The 20,331-nt window shown below is 59.0% G+C and overlaps 1 protein-coding gene across 2 annotated transcripts; it reads left to right on the top strand.

Moving 5' to 3' along the window:
• The first annotated feature begins 10,737 nt into the window (after window positions 1-10,737).
• DIPK1B (divergent protein kinase domain 1B) lies at window positions 10,738-18,256 on the top strand. 2 transcript variants are annotated; one of them, XM_054220879.1, is made up of 6 exons: window positions 10,738-10,800; window positions 13,109-13,248; window positions 13,708-13,849; window positions 16,027-16,134; window positions 16,338-16,514; window positions 17,334-18,256. In XM_054220879.1, exons 1-6 carry the CDS (start codon window positions 10,738-10,740, stop codon window positions 18,144-18,146), a joined length of 1,443 nt encoding a protein of 480 aa, XP_054076854.1. In that variant the 3' UTR covers window positions 18,147-18,256. The 2 variants fall into 2 exon arrangements, with proteins under 2 accessions (XP_054076854.1, XP_054076855.1); XM_054220880.1 differs by lacking the exon at window positions 13,109-13,248 and having other exon boundaries at window positions 13,715-13,849.
• The last annotated feature ends 2,075 nt before the right edge of the window (window positions 18,257-20,331 follow it).

Genomic DNA, 20,331 nt, shown 5'->3' with positions numbered 1-20,331 from the left:
CACACAGCATTGTTGATGGCAGGATTTCTGTGGCTGGCCTGTGAAAAGTCATAAAGCCCAGAATGTTACCTTTGGCCTTAATTTTCGATGTCTTATAATAACCTGGCTGTGTTTTTTTATCTTTTACTTGCTGTAATTTATTGCTTCCCTTGGAAACAACATGTGACCTCACTTTTGATGACTAGCTTCTGACTGGAGAAGAAGTGGAGCCGGAGAGAGCATCTCCCCCGCATGCAGGAGAAGGTGAGCAAAGGAGGGAAGAGAGGGAAGGAGGGACGCGTCCATCGCCTGGCATCACCGTGCAGAGCTCAGCAGGGTGTGGAGGCTCAGAGGTGCTCGGCGAGGCCCCCCCGGGAGCTGCAGGCTGTGCTGAAGGGGGGCCGGGTGTCTCCGCAGAGCAGCGTCTCGCTCCCCGCTGCCTTGCTGCGCCTCTGCCCTTGACTTTGGCAGCTCTACCCGGCGGCCTGCTTCCCTTCGCCTCCTGCCAAGGGACATGTGTTGAAAGCAGCAGCTGGGTTTGGTGACATTAAAAAGCAGGGGGAGGAGGAAGCAACCGGCCAAGCTTCTTCGTTCTTGGCCATGTCAAGGCACGCATGTGCGTGGCTTGTGAGCCCTCCCAGGAAGGGCTGATAGTGCTGGCAGCAGGAAGTCCCGGGTTGCTTAAGCTCTGAGACAGCAACCCCTGCTGCTGGGTGCTGCAAAGCAGCCTCGATTATCAGCGACGTGGGGACAGTAAGATGATCCATGCATCTGGTATAACCTCTTCCAGACCTCTGTCAGGCTATCCATCCACTGATCCATCCTCTTCCCTTTTTACCTGTCTCAACTAGCAGCTGGCTTTCAGAGACGTCTCGGAGCCTGGCGTCACTGTGTCTCACCTCTGTGTAGCTCGGGGTACATCAAACAGCCCAGCACCACAATACAGCTGTAGTTACGCTGCTATAGCTTGATCCCACGTAGGGCTACAGACTGGCAATGTGGACCATCTGTGCATCAGTACGCGAGGCTGCCTTAAGGGCTGACACCAGTAGGGTGGCATCGCTGAAATCTCCTCCTGGCAAAGACAGATGAAAAGGTCTGGCCTGGGCTGTGCTGTATCTGCTGCTGCGCACAGCAGGGCCCGCTGCAGGCTGCGAGGCGAGGCGAGGGCAGTGGCTGAGAGCAGTTTGTGCAAAGGACGTGGGTGAATCCCGTTTCCACCGCACTTGTTTCAGCCTGAAAGGTGCACCACTGCACGGAAGGCGAAGCCCTCCCACCCCTCCTCGTGGGGGTGCCGTGGAAGCCCTTGCTGGTTGTCCCACGGCCGAGCCTGCGGTGGCACAGGCAGAGCTTCAGACTGGCTCCTGCTGCCCTGTGGTCACACTCCCTTCAGTCACTGTGCTTGTAAGTAATAACACGTCAGCGTTCTCGTGACAACGGAGCAAACACTTGGGGAGGGACCCGGCTGTTGACTCAGTGTGGTTTGAACGCGGGCGCTGCAGTTGCCCGCAGGACTTGCGTAGCAACAGGGTTGCACAAAAGCATGAGGTTGCCAAACTGCCCTGGTGCTGGGGCTCTGCATGCACAGCCTCCGCTGGTCACTGGAAAGAGTAAGAGCTCGAGGGAGTTTCACTCAGGGAACACGCAATTAAGACAGAAAAACATTGCAAAAGTGTATCAGATAATCAGAACTTTCCTTCCTGTAACCTTTGCTCACCTACAAATAACTACTGAGAAAGTAACTGCGTTATCCGCTGTGGTTTTATGGTCCCATTTGTCAGGGGCTGAAGCACCTTGCAGGTCTCAGGCACCCCAGGGAGCCCCCACCACCCTCTAGGGAACACCCCTGTGTCTGCCGGTGCCTGGGGACACCCAGCCCTGCCGCTCCCAACACACATAAAACCATTCCTCAGCTGTGCTTTTGAGAGACCTGCTTTCTCTGAGCTTGTCTTACCTCTGCCTCAAGAAAACCCCAACCAATTATTTAAATCCACGTAAGAGACAAGGCTGGTTTGGCACGATGCTTATCCGCATGAGGGACGCCACACAAGCAGTGCCATTGAGTGCCAGGGCACCGCTCCGCTGGCTGTCAGTGAGTCTGGAGATCGGTGTTTGCAGAGTCAATGCACCACCAGTCAAGGATTGCCGGCTAGGGCTTACACCCCACCATGCCCCTCAGCATTTTTTCACCTGGCTCTGACAAAACCACCAGGCGGCGAAAACATGAGGCCGCAAGATCTTCCTGTTGCATTTGCATTTGTACGGCCAGGCTGGAAATCCCCCTGCACCTGATGTTCTCTGCAAGACGTCATGCCATCAGCCCCAGGCCAGGCTCTGAGTAAAGTGAGAGTGTACCAAGCAGAGGGCACAGCCTTGGAAACAGCATCTCGTCTGGCTGCAGCACTCCAGCTCCTCCGGGCCCAAGGCTGTAACATTGGAGTGAATTTTCTTTTTTTCCGGTTGCAACAGGATTAGGCTTTTCCCCAAATGTCATGTGTAAATAAAGGAAATCAAATTGTTTCTAACATATTTTGTGCTGGTGGAAGGGGCTGGGTGGTTGACCTGGAGACTGATGGAGTGAAGAGGGAAGGCAAAGCCGTTAGCCGAGGGCTTCTGCTGATGGGCAACCTGGGCCTGAAAGGGGTTTGCTGTATCTCCCACATCAGAGACTGTCATCTCAGGGAGCCACCAGCCAGCAGCAGTATAACTTGCCCCATCTGGGCTAGATTTGGGTGATGGTGCTGAGCTCTGCATGTGTGTTTTCAGGGACATGACTGTCGGGTGCTTATGGCCAGCGTGCGTCTGAGTGTGCTTGCCACCAGTGCAACCTGCTTCTGCAGCAGCGAGCTCCTCACCCTCTCCTCTCCTGCTCCCTCTGATCCCTTTGCTGTGGACGTGTAGCTGTAATTACAGCGAAGACGAAGATCCCGTGTCCCCAGAGAGCTGCAGTAATTACCACTGCGCAGTGGCCCGTGAGAGCTGGAGCAGCGGGAGACGGGGGCTTTGGGAATTGAGGCAAGACGTGCCCCAGAGAGGAAAGGGAAGCTGATGTCCATCGGGATCTCCATCCCAGCCTCCAAAAGGGCATTTTCCTTACTCTGAAGCATCACTCGGTACCTGCCCGGTGCAGGCCCTGTTAGCAGGAGCCGTGTTCTCTCCCCGTGCTCCCTCCAGTACTCAGGCAACGAGCAGCGTGCTGAGCGTGGTGTTCCTAGGTTGCCAGACCTGCTGATGCGGTGCCACAGGGTGTTGCCAGCAGCACTGGCACGCAGCGGGTCCAAAGGGCCTTTGGGCTAAAGTCTGCAAGTGCGATAAAATATCAGCTCAGCTTCTGTGTCACATGCTATTCCCCAAGCTGAGCTCAGCCCACCTGGGAGCCTGCGGCACCTCCGCAGCCCGAGGTTGCCCCGGGGCCAGCACACACCGTTCACAGTCCCTTTGAAGGTGATCCCATCCTCCTGCTCCTGAACTCGTTTACAGCTCCCTTCTCTGGCTCTCCAAAGGAAAATGGGCTCCAGCACCTGCACTGGCTCTTGCTGGGGCTGAGCACAGGAGCTGTATGGGAAGAAAAATGGGTGTTGCTGCCATAGAGCAATGGAAATGTACTGACAGGGTTGGGGAAGGGCAGAGGGAGCAGTGCAGCCTGGGGCGCCTTCAGCACAAAGATCATTTTTCTCTTGCAAACAACTCCAGTCTTGCCACAGGAATGAATTCCCCTCTTGCCTACATCAGCAGCTACGCAGGCCGAGCTCAAACATGGGGCTGGATCGCTAACAAAGCTGCCGGGACCCATTGCACCCCTGCCAGGCGGCAACTGGATTTAGCAGAAGCATGACATGAAACCAGTACTCAACATTTTGGGCATGTGAAATTGGTCCCCGGCACTTTGGGCATATGAAATCAGTACCCAGCTTTTCCTGGGGCACCTGCGTGGGAACAGAAAGTCTGGGCGATTTGGGGTGCCGGGTAGGATGCTGGGGTACCCGGAATCAGATGCCACGATCTCCCCAGCTGGTTGCCTCTCATTGCACAGCCTGGCGGGAGCTGCCAGGGTGTTGCAACCAGCTCAGGATCTCCTCCAAGTGCCAGAGTCCAGCACAAGGTGAATTCTTGTCCTGGCAGGCCTCCCTGGCTGCTGGAAATAAAACATGTGCACCTCAGCGGGCTAAAATCCACACAGAGAATATGTCTCCATGAAACAAACAGTTTTTCTCTCTCTGTTTCCCCTGTTATTGATTAAAGCCTCTTAATGACTCCAGCTAAAAAAAAATCTTGTAGTTGCCGCCTGTCACGGAAGATCAATGGAGCAGCATTAGCGAGAGATATAGAGGCAAACTGTCCCGGGCGAGTTCTCTGCAAAAGCCATCTCTGGGAGCAGCCCCGCCGCCTGCTCAATCAATAGTTCATCATGACCTCTCCCTCTTGCTTGCTTTTTTTCCCCTTGAGCTAGCTGGGCAGCAAAGGCTGCTCCAAGCTTTCACGAGGACTAGATTATAACTATCCCGATTGATCTGATATGTAAAGAATAAAGGGGCCTCTTAAGCCAGCTGTCTGCATTGGAAAAACTCAAGTGGCTGCGCAGACAGGGTCAGACCCTCATTAATTCCTGGATGCTCGGGATCCCGCTCACGCGACGCGTGAAACCTGTACCGCGGCACTGGAGGGAGTCAATTAGTCATGACAAATCCAATCCGACTTGTCCCCCGAGCTTTCCCAGTCAGCTGCCCGTGCTGCCAGGGCTTTTTCACAAATCCGTCACCATCAGAGCCGCCGTGCCCTGTCCCCCCCCGGCTTCCTTTTTGTGATACCTCCTTGTTTCCCTTATTTCTCTTTCTCCAGAAATCATGGTGCTCATTGTGTGGGGAGGGGGAGGAAGCCCTTTGCTGCTTCCCGCATGCCCACCACCAGACCCTGCCACAGAGTGCCGTGGGGAGCAGGCGAGTGCCCCAGGTGAAGCGTGGCCCTGCGTAGGGATCCTGGGTGCAAGAGGTGAGGGGGGGCGTCTCCTTTGCTCAGGCAGCGGCTGCCTCCTGGAAAACCCTTGCCTTTTTTGCACATCAAGCCTCCAAACTGGAGCCTCTCTCCTGCAGCCACCTGGGGTTAATAAACAGGGAGCACCTGGAAGATGAAGGCTGACTTAAAAACCCGAGCTGTGTGTGTTTTCTCCCAGCACAGCACCGCTCAGAGACGCTGCAATAGTTCACAGCTCAGGCAGGCAAGTCCAGACTGCAGCTCTGGATAAAATTTGTTTCCTGCTCCGTGTAGGTGCTGCTGTGTTATACCAGTGCCGTGGGTTACTCGACGCGTTTCTGAAATCGGCTGGGAGACCCCAACCCCTCATTAACACATCTGCGCGGGTGGCTGTGAGCATCTGAACAGCACTCGTGGGGCGAGGGGCCACCAGCCTTTGCCTGGCCTGTGCCATGCTGTTTTGCCACCGGCTCCTGTTTGCCGAGGAGAGGAACGCTGAATGGCCAACTTGGGACCAGCACAGGTTTGGACACCATCCCTCTCTGAGCACAGCGGTCTCTGTGTGTCCCCACACGGTGGCAGGAACTGCTCATCCCGCCTGCACACCTCTGTCTGCTCCGTGGCCAGCTGAGCCCCGTGCCTGCTTCCAAGGAACGGCCCCCCCGGCCAAACCTGACTTTGGGAGCCAAATGCCCAGGGGTAAAGCCATGTCCTGGCTCTCACAGCACCAGGAGTGCTCTGGCTCCGGTGGGGGGATCCATGGGGAGGGGCTGGGGGCTTGCAGGGGCTGTCTGTGGGCACCGTCAAGGGAGGAATCCCCAGGGCTGTGTCTCCTAGTGAAGCCGTGACCATGAATAACTCCGTAACCAGCTCAGCCTGTGCAGGACTCTGCTTGCTCACCCTCCTTGTCCACGCTCCTTTGCAAGCTCCTTTTCCTCCTCGGCTGGGAAGACCCTGCGGTTGGCACATGACAGAAATCCTAATGAGAGCGGCTCCCCTTCCTGAGCCACTGGGCTGGCAGAGCCGCAGGGCTTCTGGCCACAGCCAGCACCTTTGCCTTTAACCCTGGCGCTGCCTTGGGCTGTCCCTCCTCCACCCCATGGCTCAGTGCTGGGGCTCTTGGTGAGGGCCAGGGGGGTCCCTGGGGTGTCCCCAGCCCAGGGACCTGGTAGTCAATGGAGTGTGAGAGCCCCAGACCATCCCCAGCCAGCCAGGAGCTCTGCGGGGGCTGCATGCCTGGCCCCCAGCACACAAGGAGCCCCAGTTTTTGACCGCCCCCTCCCCCACTAATTCTGTAGCGCTTAATTACAAGTAGCGGGGATTTGGAGAGGAAGCGGAGGGGGCGAGCACAGGACAGATTGGAGGAAAGATTGTGCTGGGGGTGGCAGGGTTGTCAAGCCAGAAACACAAGAGCTGATTAGCATTTCTAATTATAACCGCTGCGCTCAGCCCCATCAGGGCCCGCCAGGCAGGCAGAGGCAGCTGCCGCCCTTGTGCGGATCCAGCTGTGGATGCCATGTAGGAAGCGCGGGCGATCAGCCTCAAATCCTTAAAGGATGCGCAGAAAAGAGCACTAGAGCCCAGATCCGTCATCTCCTGAGCTGTGGCAGTGCCTGGGAATGAACGCCGGGCGCCATCGCAGCCCCTCGGGCAGAAATCTCCCTGGTTTGTGGCCGTGGGGCTGACCCTGACGGCGCTCCTTGGAGAGGGGGGAGCATGGGCAGGGGGTGAGCATCTGCCCCTCTTTTGGTTGTGGGTCCTGCATCCCCCTGCCAAGCAGCAGCTCTGGGCACTGCGGGTGACGGCATGGGGTTGCGACGGCATTGGGTTGTGCTGTCCCCAGCTGTCACCCGCCACTCACATCCCACCCCGAGGAAGGCGGGCGGCAAAGGGTGCTCTGACGGGGATGAAGGGACGGGCAGGTGGAGGTCCCTGCTCACAAGTCAGGGCTGCTCTGTACTTTGCTGTTAGCACTAGCTGGCAAGACAATTTATTCCGTATTGAATAACATTATCAGGTAATTGGGTAAATATTATGGGCCAGCAAATGACTGCTATAGGCTGTGGGTGCCCTGAGAGCTCCCGGGTGCCGAGGGCGCAGAGCTCTTGGGGACGTGCCCACAGAGCCACCACATGGCTGGGAAGTGATCAGTGCTGCACGCTGTGGGTTTAGCGGAGATTAGCAGGGCTTTCCCGGGGCTGAGCGACCCGGCAGAAACTGAAGCCACTTAATCAACGGAGAGAGTGAAAGGTTCCCAGGGAGGACATCAGCATCAACGGCTTTCGGCATCTTCGGGATGCTGACAGCTCCTGGGGGACCACCTTCCCCACCTCCATGCCACATGGAGCAGCTCCGGATGCCTGCCTGCTGCCCGGAGCCCAGCCTGGCAGTGCCGGTGGATTTTGGGGAAGGGAAGAGACCCCTTGCACAGGGGCAGCCCTTGCAGGGTGGCAAAACAGGCATCTCCGGTGCCAGGTCCTCCACGTGCCTGGGATATAAACGGGAGACAGGCACCACGGGGAGAGATCCCGCTGCCCTCACGCATTGAATATAAGGTATAATCACACCTGCAGAATTTTTATTACTCTTTTGATTGGATTAATTAATCATTCAGTGATAACTGCTCATTAGGCATTCCAACAATCAATACTAATCACTTAATTACTTGGCGTATTACAGCTCGGGAAGGTCTGCTCATTCCTAATTAGATTCTCCGGACAATCCACCCCTGAACGTTGCAGAGCCCCGCAGCAGCGATTCATGGCATTTCAAGCCTCTCTCAGCTTTGGCCCAGATGTGTCGGTTCCCGTCTCCGACGAGGGTTTCATTCTGCCTGCGTGCGCCGTGCTCGGCCCCCAGAAACCGGGCTCAAGGTGCAGGGAGCTGCGGCAGGAGGGTGAGCCGGGGGATGCTCGTGCGTACCGGGGGATGCTCCTGCATACCGGGGGATGCCGCTGAGCCCAGGCAGCAGGGGCTTCGTGCCACGGGCACAGAGGGGACTTTGCCGCAGGCAGCCACCCTGTCAGGATGAATACCAAAAATCATCTTAACCCTGCGGAGTCTCAGCAGGCAGGAGTCGGGGTGAGGGGCTGGGGGCAGGCAGGAAAGCTGCCGGCTGCTGCTCTGCCTCCCGAGACAGCACCGAGGGTGGTGGGAGACAAATCCTGCTAAGGAAGGCTCAGGCGAGCGTGAAAACAACCATTTCAGGCTGGGAGGGAAATAAGGAATTTATTGGTGCTTGAGTAAAAGAGCTGTTTCCCTGTAGCCGAGAAGGAAAGCAGCATGTCGCAGCACCAGGGCCCTCCTCATCCTCACAGCTCGCTCAGCTACCGGGCACCCAGCAACGCATCCTCCTGTCTCTGCTGTTTTCCAAATTACCAACCCCACTGTACACAAAAAAAAAAAAAAATTAAAAAAAAATAATCACAAAGGCTCTCTCTTTTACTAGGCTAATTAAAACTAAAAATAAGCCGCATAAGCTCCAGAGAACCATCCTGGCTTCATCAGGATGTAAAAACCTGCATGACAGAGAGCTGCAGGCAGCTGAGGCGACGTGAACCCGGCCCCGGTACCGGAGCGATGCCGTGGGCCGTGTCTGCTTGCAGGGAGGCGAGCGCGGAGGTCATGGCACGGCGCCGGCTCTGCAACGCGCGAGAGCAGCAGGGACCTCCTCGGTGCTAAAGGCAGGCAGCAAACAAGCTGCAGGATTCGGGGTGTTTTGGGTCAGTTTTATCGTGGTGCTCGTTATTTATCACCGCTGGTCAGATTAGGCCAGCACAAGCTTTTGCTCGTTGGTCCCCTGGCACCCGGTGCTCGACACCGAGTAGGAACCGCTGGGTATGAAGCGACCAGCTTGTTTTCAAAGGCCATTTTGAGCCAAATTCAAGTGGAAGAAAGCACTCTGAACCATGAAAAGGGGACAAATGGGTAATGTGAAGAATTACTAATAACGAGGAGGAATTATTTTAACAATGGCCTCATGATTGACCCTCCCAGACCATTTTCCATCGTATTTTTGTCTCTCTCTTCCCCTTGCTCTCGCTTGCCCCCATGTACTGCACCCCCCTGGATGAGGGGCTGTCCCTGGCCTGTCTGCTCGCTGCCTGACACAAAGCAGCCCCTGTCTTGCCTTGAGGTTTCCCTGCCCAGACGCAATGCAAACAGGGAGGACAGACGCTGCCGCCGCTGCTCGGGTTTAGCATTCAGAGCGAGGAGGGGAGCGAGCAGGGGCGATGGCTGCTCTCAGCCCTGGGGGGCACCCAGCCCCAGGGCCATGCTCGGGGGGTGGCCCAATGCAGACCTGGGGGGCTCTTCTAGGCTGCCACCCAAAATAGCTTTAAATAAAACCTGAGGTGCTGCGAGTGCTGGGGGATCAGCATCTCCATGAACACCCCTCTGCCAGGGTCACCAACCGGCCCCGGGGCTGGGGGACCCTGCGTGGGACCCCCGGGTGGTGGGGTGAAACTGGGGGTGGGATCCCCAGGTGGGTGGGATCCCTGTGCTGTGGAGTGGGACCCCCAGGTGGGATCCCCGGATGAGAACAGCTGGTGTGTGGGAGCCCTGTACCATGGGGTGGGATCCCCGGGTGCGTGGAAACCCCCATGCTATGGATGGGACCCCCGGGTGACATTCCTTGGAGTGTGGGACCCCCGTGCTGTGGGGCAGGATGCCCGGGTGGGATCCCCAGGTGGGTGAGACCCCCATGCTGTGGAGTCGGACCCTGTGCTGTAGCGTGGGGTCCCCGGGTGGGATCCACGGGTGTGTGGGACCCCCGGCTGGGACCCCCGTGCTGTGGAGTGGGACCCGCAAGTGGGTGGGACCCCCATGGTGTGGGGTGGGATCCCCAGGTGGGACCCACGGGTGGGTGGAACCCCCATGCTGTGGATGGGACGCCTGGATGGGATTCCTTGGAGCGTGGGACCCCCGTGCTGTGGTGCAGGACCCCCCATTGGGGTCCCCAGGTGGGTGGGACCCCCATGCTGTGCCGTGGGGTCCCCGGGTGGGATCCACGGGTGTGTGGAACCCCCATTCTGTGGAGTGGGATCCCTGTGTGGGATCCCCAGGTGGGTGAGACTTCCGTGGTGTAGGGTGGGATCCCCAGGTGGGTGGAACTCCCATGCTATGGATGGGACCCCTGGGTGGGATTCCTTGGAGCGTGGGACCCCCGTGCTGCCGGGCAGGACCCCCGGGTGGGATCCCCAGGTGGGTGGGACCCCCATGCTGTGCAGTGGGACCCTGTGCTGTGGCGTGGGATCCCCCGGGTGTGTGGGACCCCTGGCTGGGATCCCTGGGAGGGTGGGACCCCCATGCTCTGGAGTGGGATCCCTGGGTGGGTGAGACCTCTGTGGTGCGGCTGGGATCCCCGGGTGGGATTCCTTGGAGCGTGGGACCCCCCGTGCTGTAGAGTGGGACCCCCGGGTGGGTGGCACCCCCGTGCTGAGGGCTGAGACCCCCGTCTGGGACCCCCATCCCTGGGGCTGGGCTGACCCTGCGTGGGTGGGACCCGGCGGCGGGTGGGGTGGGGGCCGTGGAGGCCGTGCCGGGCCGCAGCCCCCCGCCTCCCCGGGCTGCGGCGGAGCTGCGTGCGCCGCCCCGCGCCGCGCCGAGCCGGGCGGAGCCGCGCCGAGCCCCGCCGAACCGGGCCGGGCGCGCTGCGGCGGTGCGGGCGGGCGGACCCCCACCCCCCTCCCCGGCCCCCCCGGGGGCTCCGGCGGCGAGGCGGGGGCCGCCGCCGCCCCGGCCATGCCCCCCGGAGCCTGAGGCCCGCGGCCGCGGGGCGCCCGCAGCATGCGGAGGATCCGGCGGCTGGTGCATCTGGTGCTGTTCTGCCCCATCTCCAAGGGCCTGCAGGTACCGGGGGGGGCTGCACCGGGCCGTGGCGGGGGGATGCACCGGGCCGTGGGATGATGCGCCGGGCCGGGGCCGGGGGGAGCTCGGTGATGCCCGGCTCCGCACGCCGGCGCCGGCCGTGCACAAAGGGATGCTCCACCGCGGTTCCCCCGCCGGCCGGTGCGAGGGGCTGAGAGGCCGGGAACCGGCACCGGGGGGACCTGGACCGGTACCGGGAGAACCTGGACCGGCACCGGGAGCCGCAGGCGGTTGCACAGCCCGCGCTCTGTGGTGCTGGGGCGGCCGCACCGGCCGTGGAGCACCAGGGCAGCCCATCCGTCATCGGGGAATGGAGAAGCCGGTGCAGCGGTGCAGGGCAGGGATGACTCCTTCCCTCTCTTTCTTTATTTTCCCTTTTTTTTTATCCACTCTTCCCATCCCTGAGCTGCTGGGGGCCGGGGGGTTGGGGACTCGTCTCAGCGCTCCGTGGACCCGGCGGTGATGGGGCTGGGGATGCCGGCCTGGGGGTCTTCTCTGCAGCCATGGGATGAGAAACCCTGGCTCTGGCGAAGGTCCTGGAGCAGAGAGGTGATCCCGCTGGAGGGGAGAAGGGGGGACACGGGAGGGGGTGTGTGGTGGGCAGAGGATGCGGGCAGGAGGTGGGCACAGGGCTGGGGCTCACTGGGTGCGAGAAGGGCTGCACAGCCAAGGGGAGTGTTTAGAGGGGGGGCTCTATGGGTCCCCAGGACAGCCGAGAGCCAGGTGGATGCTGCGGTTCTTCTTCCAGGGGAGAAGGGCCTTTGGCTGCTGAGCCGCCCCCACAGACGCTCTTCTTCCAAGACAAAAGGCCTGAGGAGCGGCTGCGTGGGGCCGCGGCGGTGGGCAGGGGCTGGGGGCTGGGGCTGGCAGCGAGGGAGAAGCTGGGTGCGGAGTGAGGGGAGGTGGGAGCTGGGGGTAGCCCTTGTGCTGTGGTCACCTGCGCAGATATCCCATGGGAAGGGCGGGTGACAGCCACACCAAGCCACCCCTGGGAGAACAGCTAGCCCCAGCACTGTCCCCATCACTGAGACCCACCGTGAAACAACCCCCGTGTCCCCCGGGCGCTGAAGGGGAGCCGCAGGGATGGAGCAGGATTTTGTGATGCTGCGTCCATTTTGCCTTTGAAGTCAGCTCGGGCCCAAAGTGACTTCCAGGTCCCTCAGAGTCACCCTAAAAGTAAACACAGCAACTCACACAAGCGAAGGTGACAGCCTTTGGTGCAGGCAATGGGCAGGGAAGCCCCCGTGCCTGGAGACTCATGTCCTGGCAGAAACCATAGCACCGGCTACGAATCCAAAATATTACCACAGCCCCGTGGAACCTCTCATTGCAATGCATCCCCCACCGCCGTGTTTCTTTCCACCATTTAGAGGGACAATGAAACCAAGGCTCCCTATGCCGCAGTCCTGACCCCCCTTTCCACCCCGGGACCATGATAGATTCTCGGTCTGAATAAGCAAAAAGGGACGTTTTGGCTATTCCGGAGCTTTGCCACCCCAGGATGTGTCTCTAGTGGGAAGTCCGTGGAAAGGGCCCCTTTGCTGAGGGCAGGGTCCTGGGGAGTTTTCGGGGGGCTGGGGCACTGGGGAGGGTCTCGCGGGTCGCAGTGGTGTACGTCTGACTTCAGGGACCTGAGCTGGTTTTCAGCTCACAGGAGCAGCCACCCGGCCTTTGTCTTTGCCACGTCCTCGCCATGGTCGGCTTCTCTTTAGCAGGCGTTAATTAGCGGTGCCATTGCTCAACAGGCAAAGGGGGCATCGTGGCCCGCTTCACACTTCGGCATTTCCAATTAACATGGAAAATGTCACGATCTCGAGGCAGACCTGCCTGTTTCACCCTCGCTTGCCGATTCTCCTGAAGCCCGTTCTCCGGCACTGGGGTGAGCTGAGCCGGTGCGACGGCAGGGCAGGAGGCTCCACCGGCGCCGGTTATTGCCGCGGGGCAGAGCCCTGACAGTGCTTGGCAAGGAGCCAGGGAGGAGGCATTTCGGAAATGGAAGTGGTTTTGGGCTACAAGGCCCAAGCAAGGATCCCTGGCAGGTTGTAACGTGGCCGCATCCGCTCGGATCCAGCCCTATCCCAGCAGCAGGTCGCGGTCTCGCTGGCTGATGCGGTGCAAGGAGAGAGGGGGGTTTGGAGGTGGCCACTGGCCAAGGGCTCTCTTTGGCCTAGCGTGGAGCAGGAATTATCTATAGAAACCACAGGGAATGGGGTGTTTGACACAAGGATTAATTCCCTGCCCTTAGGAATCGCCGGGGATCTGCACAGTGTTATACGGGTCAGGTAAACAGCCGACATGGCGGGGAGGCCAGATGGCAGCAGCGCTGCTGTCACTGTCACGGGGGCAGAGGGGAAGAAACGAAGCCAGGAAAAGAAAATCACGCTGCATCTCTCAGCCGGCGAGACGTTTGCACCGAGTCTTATCCGTGCGCTTCCAGCTTTGTTACTTGCCCGCTCCCAGGCGGGAGCCAGCGGCGGTGGCCTCCCTGTGCCCTGCCTGTGGGGCTTTGCGAGGGGGGGTCTGATGAGAAGGGTCTCGGCGGGGGGGAGCGGAGCCTCTCGCAGCCCTGATGGTGAACCCTGGGGTTGCAGAGGGCAGCGGGCTCTGCCCTCGCCATGGCAGGAGAGCAGGCGTACGGAGCCGCGGTCCCCGGGTGTGGGGATGCACGGCGTCCAGCTCCTTGCAGCCCAGAGCCGTAATCTCCCTGCTTTTAGGGAATTTTAAGTGACCTACTTGCAGCAGGAGTTGCATAATAGTGAATATATATATATATGTAAAAAAGGCCGAAGGTTTCCCCGATGCTCGGTTTGGTTTGGATAGAAGTCGTTGTCCTTGTGCAGGACGACAGAGCCCTGGCAGAGCCCTGGCCTTCACCCGCGTTTTCTTTTCCTTCCAGAGTCGCCTCCCGGGCATCAAGGTGAAATACCTGCTGGTGGTGTGGCTGGGCATCTTCGTGGGCAGCTGGGTGGCGTACATGCATTACTCCTCCTACTCCGAGCTCTGCCGTGGTCACGTCTGCCGGATGATAATCGTGAGTGGTGGCCGGCAGCCCCCGCGGCAGTCCCGGTTCGGGGTGCTGGGGTGACTGGAGCTGCGGAAGCCCCATTTCCAGCCCCCCCTCCCCCCAAGCCCTGTGGGGTGCTTTGCAGCCGGGCAGGCAGCGCCGGGGTGGCATCCCGCTCTCCTGGCAGCTGCTTCCCCGGCACCGTCCCCGGCGTCACGCGGAGCTCGGAGCGGGAGAGGTGACCTTATCCTGCCAGGACGACGGCGAAACCATTTAATGGGATGTTGGAGGGAAGCGGGCCAGGGCAGACGTGGGCAGATTAGTGTCTGTGGAGATGAAGTTGCAATGTCAGCGCAGGATCTGCGGGCAGGGAGAGCATCACGCCAGTCCCCCCCCCTTCCCGAGCAACGCAGAGCCGGAGAAAAAAGGGGGGCAGCCAGTCCGCGGGTACCTCCCTGTAACCGCTGGCGTGCCCTAGAGAAAGCAGCATCCTGCACAAAGAGCAGAGCCCTCGCAGGAGCTTGGCTTGGCGTGTTTTGCCCCCGCCTGGGGGTTGCAGTGGGGTGCAGGCGGCTCCCCACAGCATCCGCAGGGCTGGCAGCCCCCGGGGACAGCTGTGCCTGCCCCGCGGCAGGGGAGCTGGTCACCCCCCCCAGCCCAGGGGAGGAGGGGGATGCCAGGCTCTGGCTGGAAACGCCTCGTTCATCAATCCTTCAGCAGAGGAGGGAGGCAGGAATTGCCATAACAACAGCGACAATCGTTTAATTTGATTTTCTGCATGACTCTGACCACGGGGTCTTGAGCGCTAATTCCTCTTCTGAGCTCGGGGTTGAAGGCGCCGTGTCCCCCGTGAGCAGGTCCAAGGGGTAATTCCCATCCGTGTCGGGGCAGGGTGAGGGGAAAAGAGGGAAAAGATGGAGTAAATTTCTGCAGCTCCTGTTTCCAGCCCTGAGGCTGTTGTGCCCTTGCTGTGAAGCTGCAGAGCTGCCGCCTCTCCCGCCCGGAGATGCCTCCAGCTCCCAGCCGAGCCTCCGGGCTTGCAGCTCCGAGCCACCGTCTGTCCCTGTCCCCGCCACCCCCTGGACTGGGATTTCACAGCAGGGGCTGCTGCTCTGCTGGGCAGCCTGAGCCCGTCCATCCTCATCCTCGCCCGGCTCCACGTGCCCTCTGCTCCAGCCCTGGCAGCTCCCCGAACCCCTGGGCTCGCAGCAGGAGCACCCAGGAGCAAACCCCCTGCGGTCCCTCCAGCAGCGCGGGGGGGTCCCTGCCAGCCCAGCCCCAGCTTGCCCGGGGCACCGAGCCCCCTCAAAGGCCCTGCCTGCAGGCGGGGGGCTCTGCCCAAGACTGCTGCCCGTTTGGCCAGGGCTCAGCCCCGGGTGCACCTACGCACTCCTCTCCCCACGTCTCCCCCGTTAAAGTCCCTGCTCTGGGGCCAGTAGAAATATTTGGGTCTCGGAGCAGAGATTTTGGGATGGGATTTCTTTCGAAGACACAGAGTGGGGAGTTTGGAGGGGGCTGGACTCTGAGCAACTGGTAGTACCTCTTCCCGATGAAAGTCCGAGGACAAGGTGCTCCCCTCCCTCCCAGACACCCTGAACTTGCCAAAATGGCTACCAAGATGCAATCATTGTCTGAAGCCACCTGCACGCCCTGTGGCGTGGCCAGGGTCTCCCGTGGCTGGCGGCACCTCGGAGGCTGCAGAACCTGGGGCCAAAGTGATGGTGGTGACCCCGAGCAGCCCCTCTGTGCTTGAGAACCTCGAAATCCCAGGAAAGAAAGAAATTGTTGGCAATTGGAAATACCGTTCTTGCCTCTGAACAGCCCGCGTGGCTTTAAAATCAGACATGCCTCTTCTAAGGGGTGTTTTTCTCCTGTATAAGAGACTCTCATGAACACAGAGGGTTCACTGGGGACACGATGGCATTGATGGTGCTGTCAGGTACACGCGGTAAATTAAAGAAAACCAGAGTGCGGGCCCCAGCGCTGCTGCAGGAAGGAGGGGGGTGCTGAGTTTGGGGATGGCAGGTGACGGGCACAGGGCTGGCGGCAGCACGGGGGGGCCGGCGGGGCTCGCACCCCCCCAGCTCGTGTGCTCGGGGTGCCCCAGATACGAGCTGTGGGGCTGAGCCTGGATCCGTCAGACTTCTTCGGGCAAACAGGGAGCTGCCCCCGCTGAGCTCCTCTCTCTGCCTTCTCCTCCCCAGTGTGACCAGTACAAGAAAGGAATCATTTCTGGCTCCACGTGCAAAGACCTGTGTGAGGAGCGCAGCCTCCTCTTCCAGCACTGCCTCTCCTCCTCTCCCACCCAGCAGGTAGGGCTCTGCCCGCCGGGGAAACCACCGCACGGCAGGGATGGGTACAAGCATCGAGGCAGGGAAATGTCCTCCTCCACCCACCCGCACGTCTGCCCGTCACCCCATCCCTGTACCCGTCCCAGACCGAACCCAACCCCAGTTCTCTGCACTTGCTGTTGTTTTCTTCCCGGCCCCGCCGTGTCCCCTCTTCTTTGCCGCAGGTTTACAGTGGGCTCTGGAGGGAGAGGGAGGTGATCATCAAATGCGGCATCGAAGAAGCCTTGAAGGCAGACAGCCACCCAGACTCTGTGCCCAGGAGGGATGTTGTCCTCTTTGACAAACCCACACGAGGGACGTCAATGGATGAGTTCAAAGAAATGCTCCTCAACTTCCTGAAGGTCAGTGTGGAGGGTCCCGCTGGGATCTTGCAGGTCCGAGATGCCACTTACGAGTCAGAAAGACTAATTGTGTCTCCCTTCCCCTTAAACGAGAGCTCCTCTGGCCCACACTCCCCCATCAGCTGCTGGGTGCCGGGCAGGGCGCCTTACCCCTGCTGCAGAGCAAGAACTGGGATAGCCGGGAGAAACCTCCGTTCTCAAAAAGGAACTCCTATTTGCAAGCTGTTGGTAGCAGCCACTCTGGAGGCCACGGCGCCGCGGCTGCGGGTGGTGTCTGTGCTGGGCAGAGCTTATTCACGAGCCCCCGGGCAGCGCCGACACCTCCCACCAGCCCAGGTTGCTCCAAGCCCCGTCCAACCTGGCCTTGAACCCCTCCAGGGATGGGGCAGCCACAGCTTCTCTGGGCAACCTGGGCCAGGGGCTCACTGCCCTCACAGCAAACAAGCTCTTCCTAATATTGAATCTAAATCTCCCCTCTTCCAATTTGAAGCCATTACCCCTCGTCCTATCGCTACACGCCCTTGTAAAAAGTCCCTCCCCAGCTTTCCTGGAGCCCCTTGAGGGACTGGAAGGGGCTCTAAGGTCTCCCCGGAGCCTTCTCTTCTCCAGGTTGAGCCCCCCCAACTCTCTCAGCCTGTCCCCACAGCAGAGGGGCTCCAGTCCCCGCAGCATCATCCTTCCAACCACACACATTGGTACGGCACCAGATTTCCTCGAGCACGGTGGCTGTTTCCTCCTCTCCCCAGCTCAGTTCTGTGATACGAAGCCCAAACACAGAGAGCTGCAAGGGTCTGATGCCGCTTCTTGTTCTGTTCGCAGTCCAACCTGGGAGATCAGCCTTCTCTTGCAGCCTTGGTGGGCCGGATCATCGCCATGGCAGATGTGAACCGGGATGGAAAAGTGTCTTTAGCAGAGGCCAAATCCATCTGGGCGCTACTTCAGCTCAATGAGTTTCTTCTCATGCTCTCCTTGCACGAGAAAGAGCACACCTCCAAACTGCTGGGGCACTGCGGGGACCTCTACGTCACCGAGAAGATCCCCCACACCTCCCTCTACGGAGTGGATGTCCCCCCCTTCCTCCAGTCGCTGCTGCCTTCTGTCGTCCACCAAATCATCCACCAGTGGTTTGCACCAGCCTGGCCCCGGCGGGCAAAGATCGCCATCGGCCTTCTGGAGTTCGTGGAGGAGATATTCCACGGCACCTACGGGAACTTCTACATCTGCGAGACTGGCTTTAAGAACGTGGGCTACAACGACAAATACGACTTCAAAATGGTCAACCTGAGGAAGGTGGCGACGGAGATGACAATCAGAGGTTTCCTCAAGGGCCGTCACTGTGAGCAGAATGTGGACTGCACCTACGGGAAGGACTGTACGGCGCCGTGCGACAAACTCCTCAAGCAGTGCAAAAGCGACATGGTGCAGCCCAACCTGGCAAAGGTCTGCGGGTTGCTGCAGGACTACCTGCTGTACGGGGCGCCGCTGGAGCTGAAGGAGGAGCTGCAGAAACAGCTCCGCACCTGCATGACCCTCAGCGGCCTGGCCAGCCAGGTGGAAGTGCACCACTCCCTCGTGCTCAACAACCTCAAGACCTTGCTCTGGAAGAAGATTTCAAACACCAAATATTCCTAACGGGGTCAGGGCCGGCGGGGGAAGCACAGCCCCGGAGTTCAGAATCTGCAGTCTTGGAGTAAAGCCCAAGGGTTTGAAGGCCTGTTTCTGCCATCTTCTCCCCACCCGCTTCCCCCCAGGAAAAACACACCCTGCGCAGGGAGTTGAGCGTAGCTGCAGCCCCTTCTCCTTCATGGAAACCCAAGCATCATGACTTCCACCGCCCAGCAGGACCATCGACACAGTCGGCGAGAGCATGCTGCGGAGCTGGGACAGCGGGAGCCGGGCTGAGCAGGCGCAGGGGGATGGAGATGACACGGAAAAGCCATAAGGAAGCGGAGCCCAGCTGGACGCATCTCCCTGTTTCTTGATTACCAGGAAAGCAGCGCAGAGAGATGGGAATGAATCATTCATGCTGTACTTGTCACGTCTTCTTTTGATGAACGTCTCTGATGTAAATAAATAGCTTTTACGTGAATCACACCAGTACATCAATAGTGAAACAGCAGCTTTTAAAGTACCAGCTTGCTTATGATCTAAAAAGGAGAAAAAAGGTAGATTTCTCTATTCAAAAGTCTCTCCTTAAGTGTCTGAGTCATCCGCGGCAGATCCAGCTGCCACTTAGGCAGCAGATAAGCTGTCCTTTCCACAGCGGAGAATCCCGGCAATCCTTTCGTTCCCTTTTTTTAAGTGCCTGACCCCAGACAGCGATGCTGTGGCTCACGTGAGGCTCCCGCCCGGCTCGAATTGGCAGCGGGAGCCGTTCCCCATCACGTGGCGGCTTTGGAAGCACCTAAAGCCAAGGATAGTTTAAAGGAAAAGGGCTAAACATGAACAATTCCCGTCGGTTAACACATGTGCTCCGTGTGTTCTGCCCCACAGCAGGGATAACCCAACTTCTTGGTTTAATTCCCCTAAAACTAAGCTGGGCTCGCACCGCAGAGGTTGAAGAGTAATACCAGAATAATCCAGTGCTGCTCTCGTTATTAAAATGAATTTCCAGGCAAGCTTTCAGCAGGTTTCAGGACATTTGTTTGGCTGTGTAAATACTCCCAGCTCTCTTAACTAGTCTGTTTCCTTTAAACACACAATTACAGCAACCTTTTTAAAACGGTGGGTAGAGAGGAAGAGTTTATGTAAACTACCCTGAGCTTGCTCTGTTCCCAGCACAACCGTATTCCTGCTGCCGGACCGTATGCCAGGGCTCTTGCCAAGAATTGCTCAGCGGAGTGTGTATCTCCAGTACGATCACCCAGAAAAAATGACATCTGGCAGCATATCCAGCCCGTGCGGGCCATCGGTGGTGGCGTGGCTGCAAATTTATGAGCCCTTTGGAGCAGGGATATCAGTATTTCCTCCTATTAGTTCTACAGGCTCATCATCACCCCTCACTGTTATTTAGGGAGGAAATGTTTCAGTGTCACCGCTGCTCTAAATCCAGCACGGAGCCAGCGCAGCCCCCTTCCCGCCGAGGCGTGGGCTTCCCGGCAGAATTCACCGGTGGGAAGGTTGAGCATTTCTGCGTTTGAAGGGTGGCAAGTTGCTCAGCCCCTCGCAGTCGCCCTCCATTCGGTCCCAACACCGCCGGGCCGGCCGAGGCCCCGCACTGGTCTGTACTGGTGTGTACTGGTGCAGGTTCATCTGCACGGGAGCAGTCGGGAGGGCAAAGGCAAGGCCTGGAATGGGGTAAGGAGCCCCCACGCAGCCATCCCGGCGCCTCCGCTCTTGTCCTGCATTCCCATGGCAACCAGCTCCACCGACAAATTAATTTTTCTTCTGCCATGAGAAAAAGAAACCCAACAACAGTGCCAAATCCTCTCCTCAGCTTCTCAGGAAAGCCATTTTTCACCCTCCCTTCTCTGGTTGTAATTTACTAGTAAATTTTGCCCAGATAAGCATCATTCCCGCCACACTTAATCCCCACCGCTCCCTTCCCCCAAAGCAGTATGAGATAAAGCAGGGGGCCAGCACCTAGAAAAGAGGAAAAATCACCACGTTCCTTGCTTATCCACAGAAATATCGGAATCTCTTTATGCATTTACGATGCAGTTCAAGGAGAGACAGCCCCTGTACTTTAAAGAACTTGCCAAAACAGCTTCATTCAAATAAAGACACTTCTGACGAGACCTGTCGCTTTACCTTATTGATCCGCACACCCCGGTAGCGGCAGCGGACACTCCCAGGCATCACTTATGAGTCACTCACC

Source organism: Rissa tridactyla, chromosome 14, assembly GCF_028500815.1.
Source record: "Rissa tridactyla isolate bRisTri1 chromosome 14, bRisTri1.patW.cur.20221130, whole genome shotgun sequence".
Classification (NCBI taxonomy): domain Eukaryota; kingdom Metazoa; phylum Chordata; class Aves; order Charadriiformes; family Laridae; genus Rissa; species Rissa tridactyla.
This window is presented reverse-complemented; position numbering and strand designations above follow the sequence as displayed.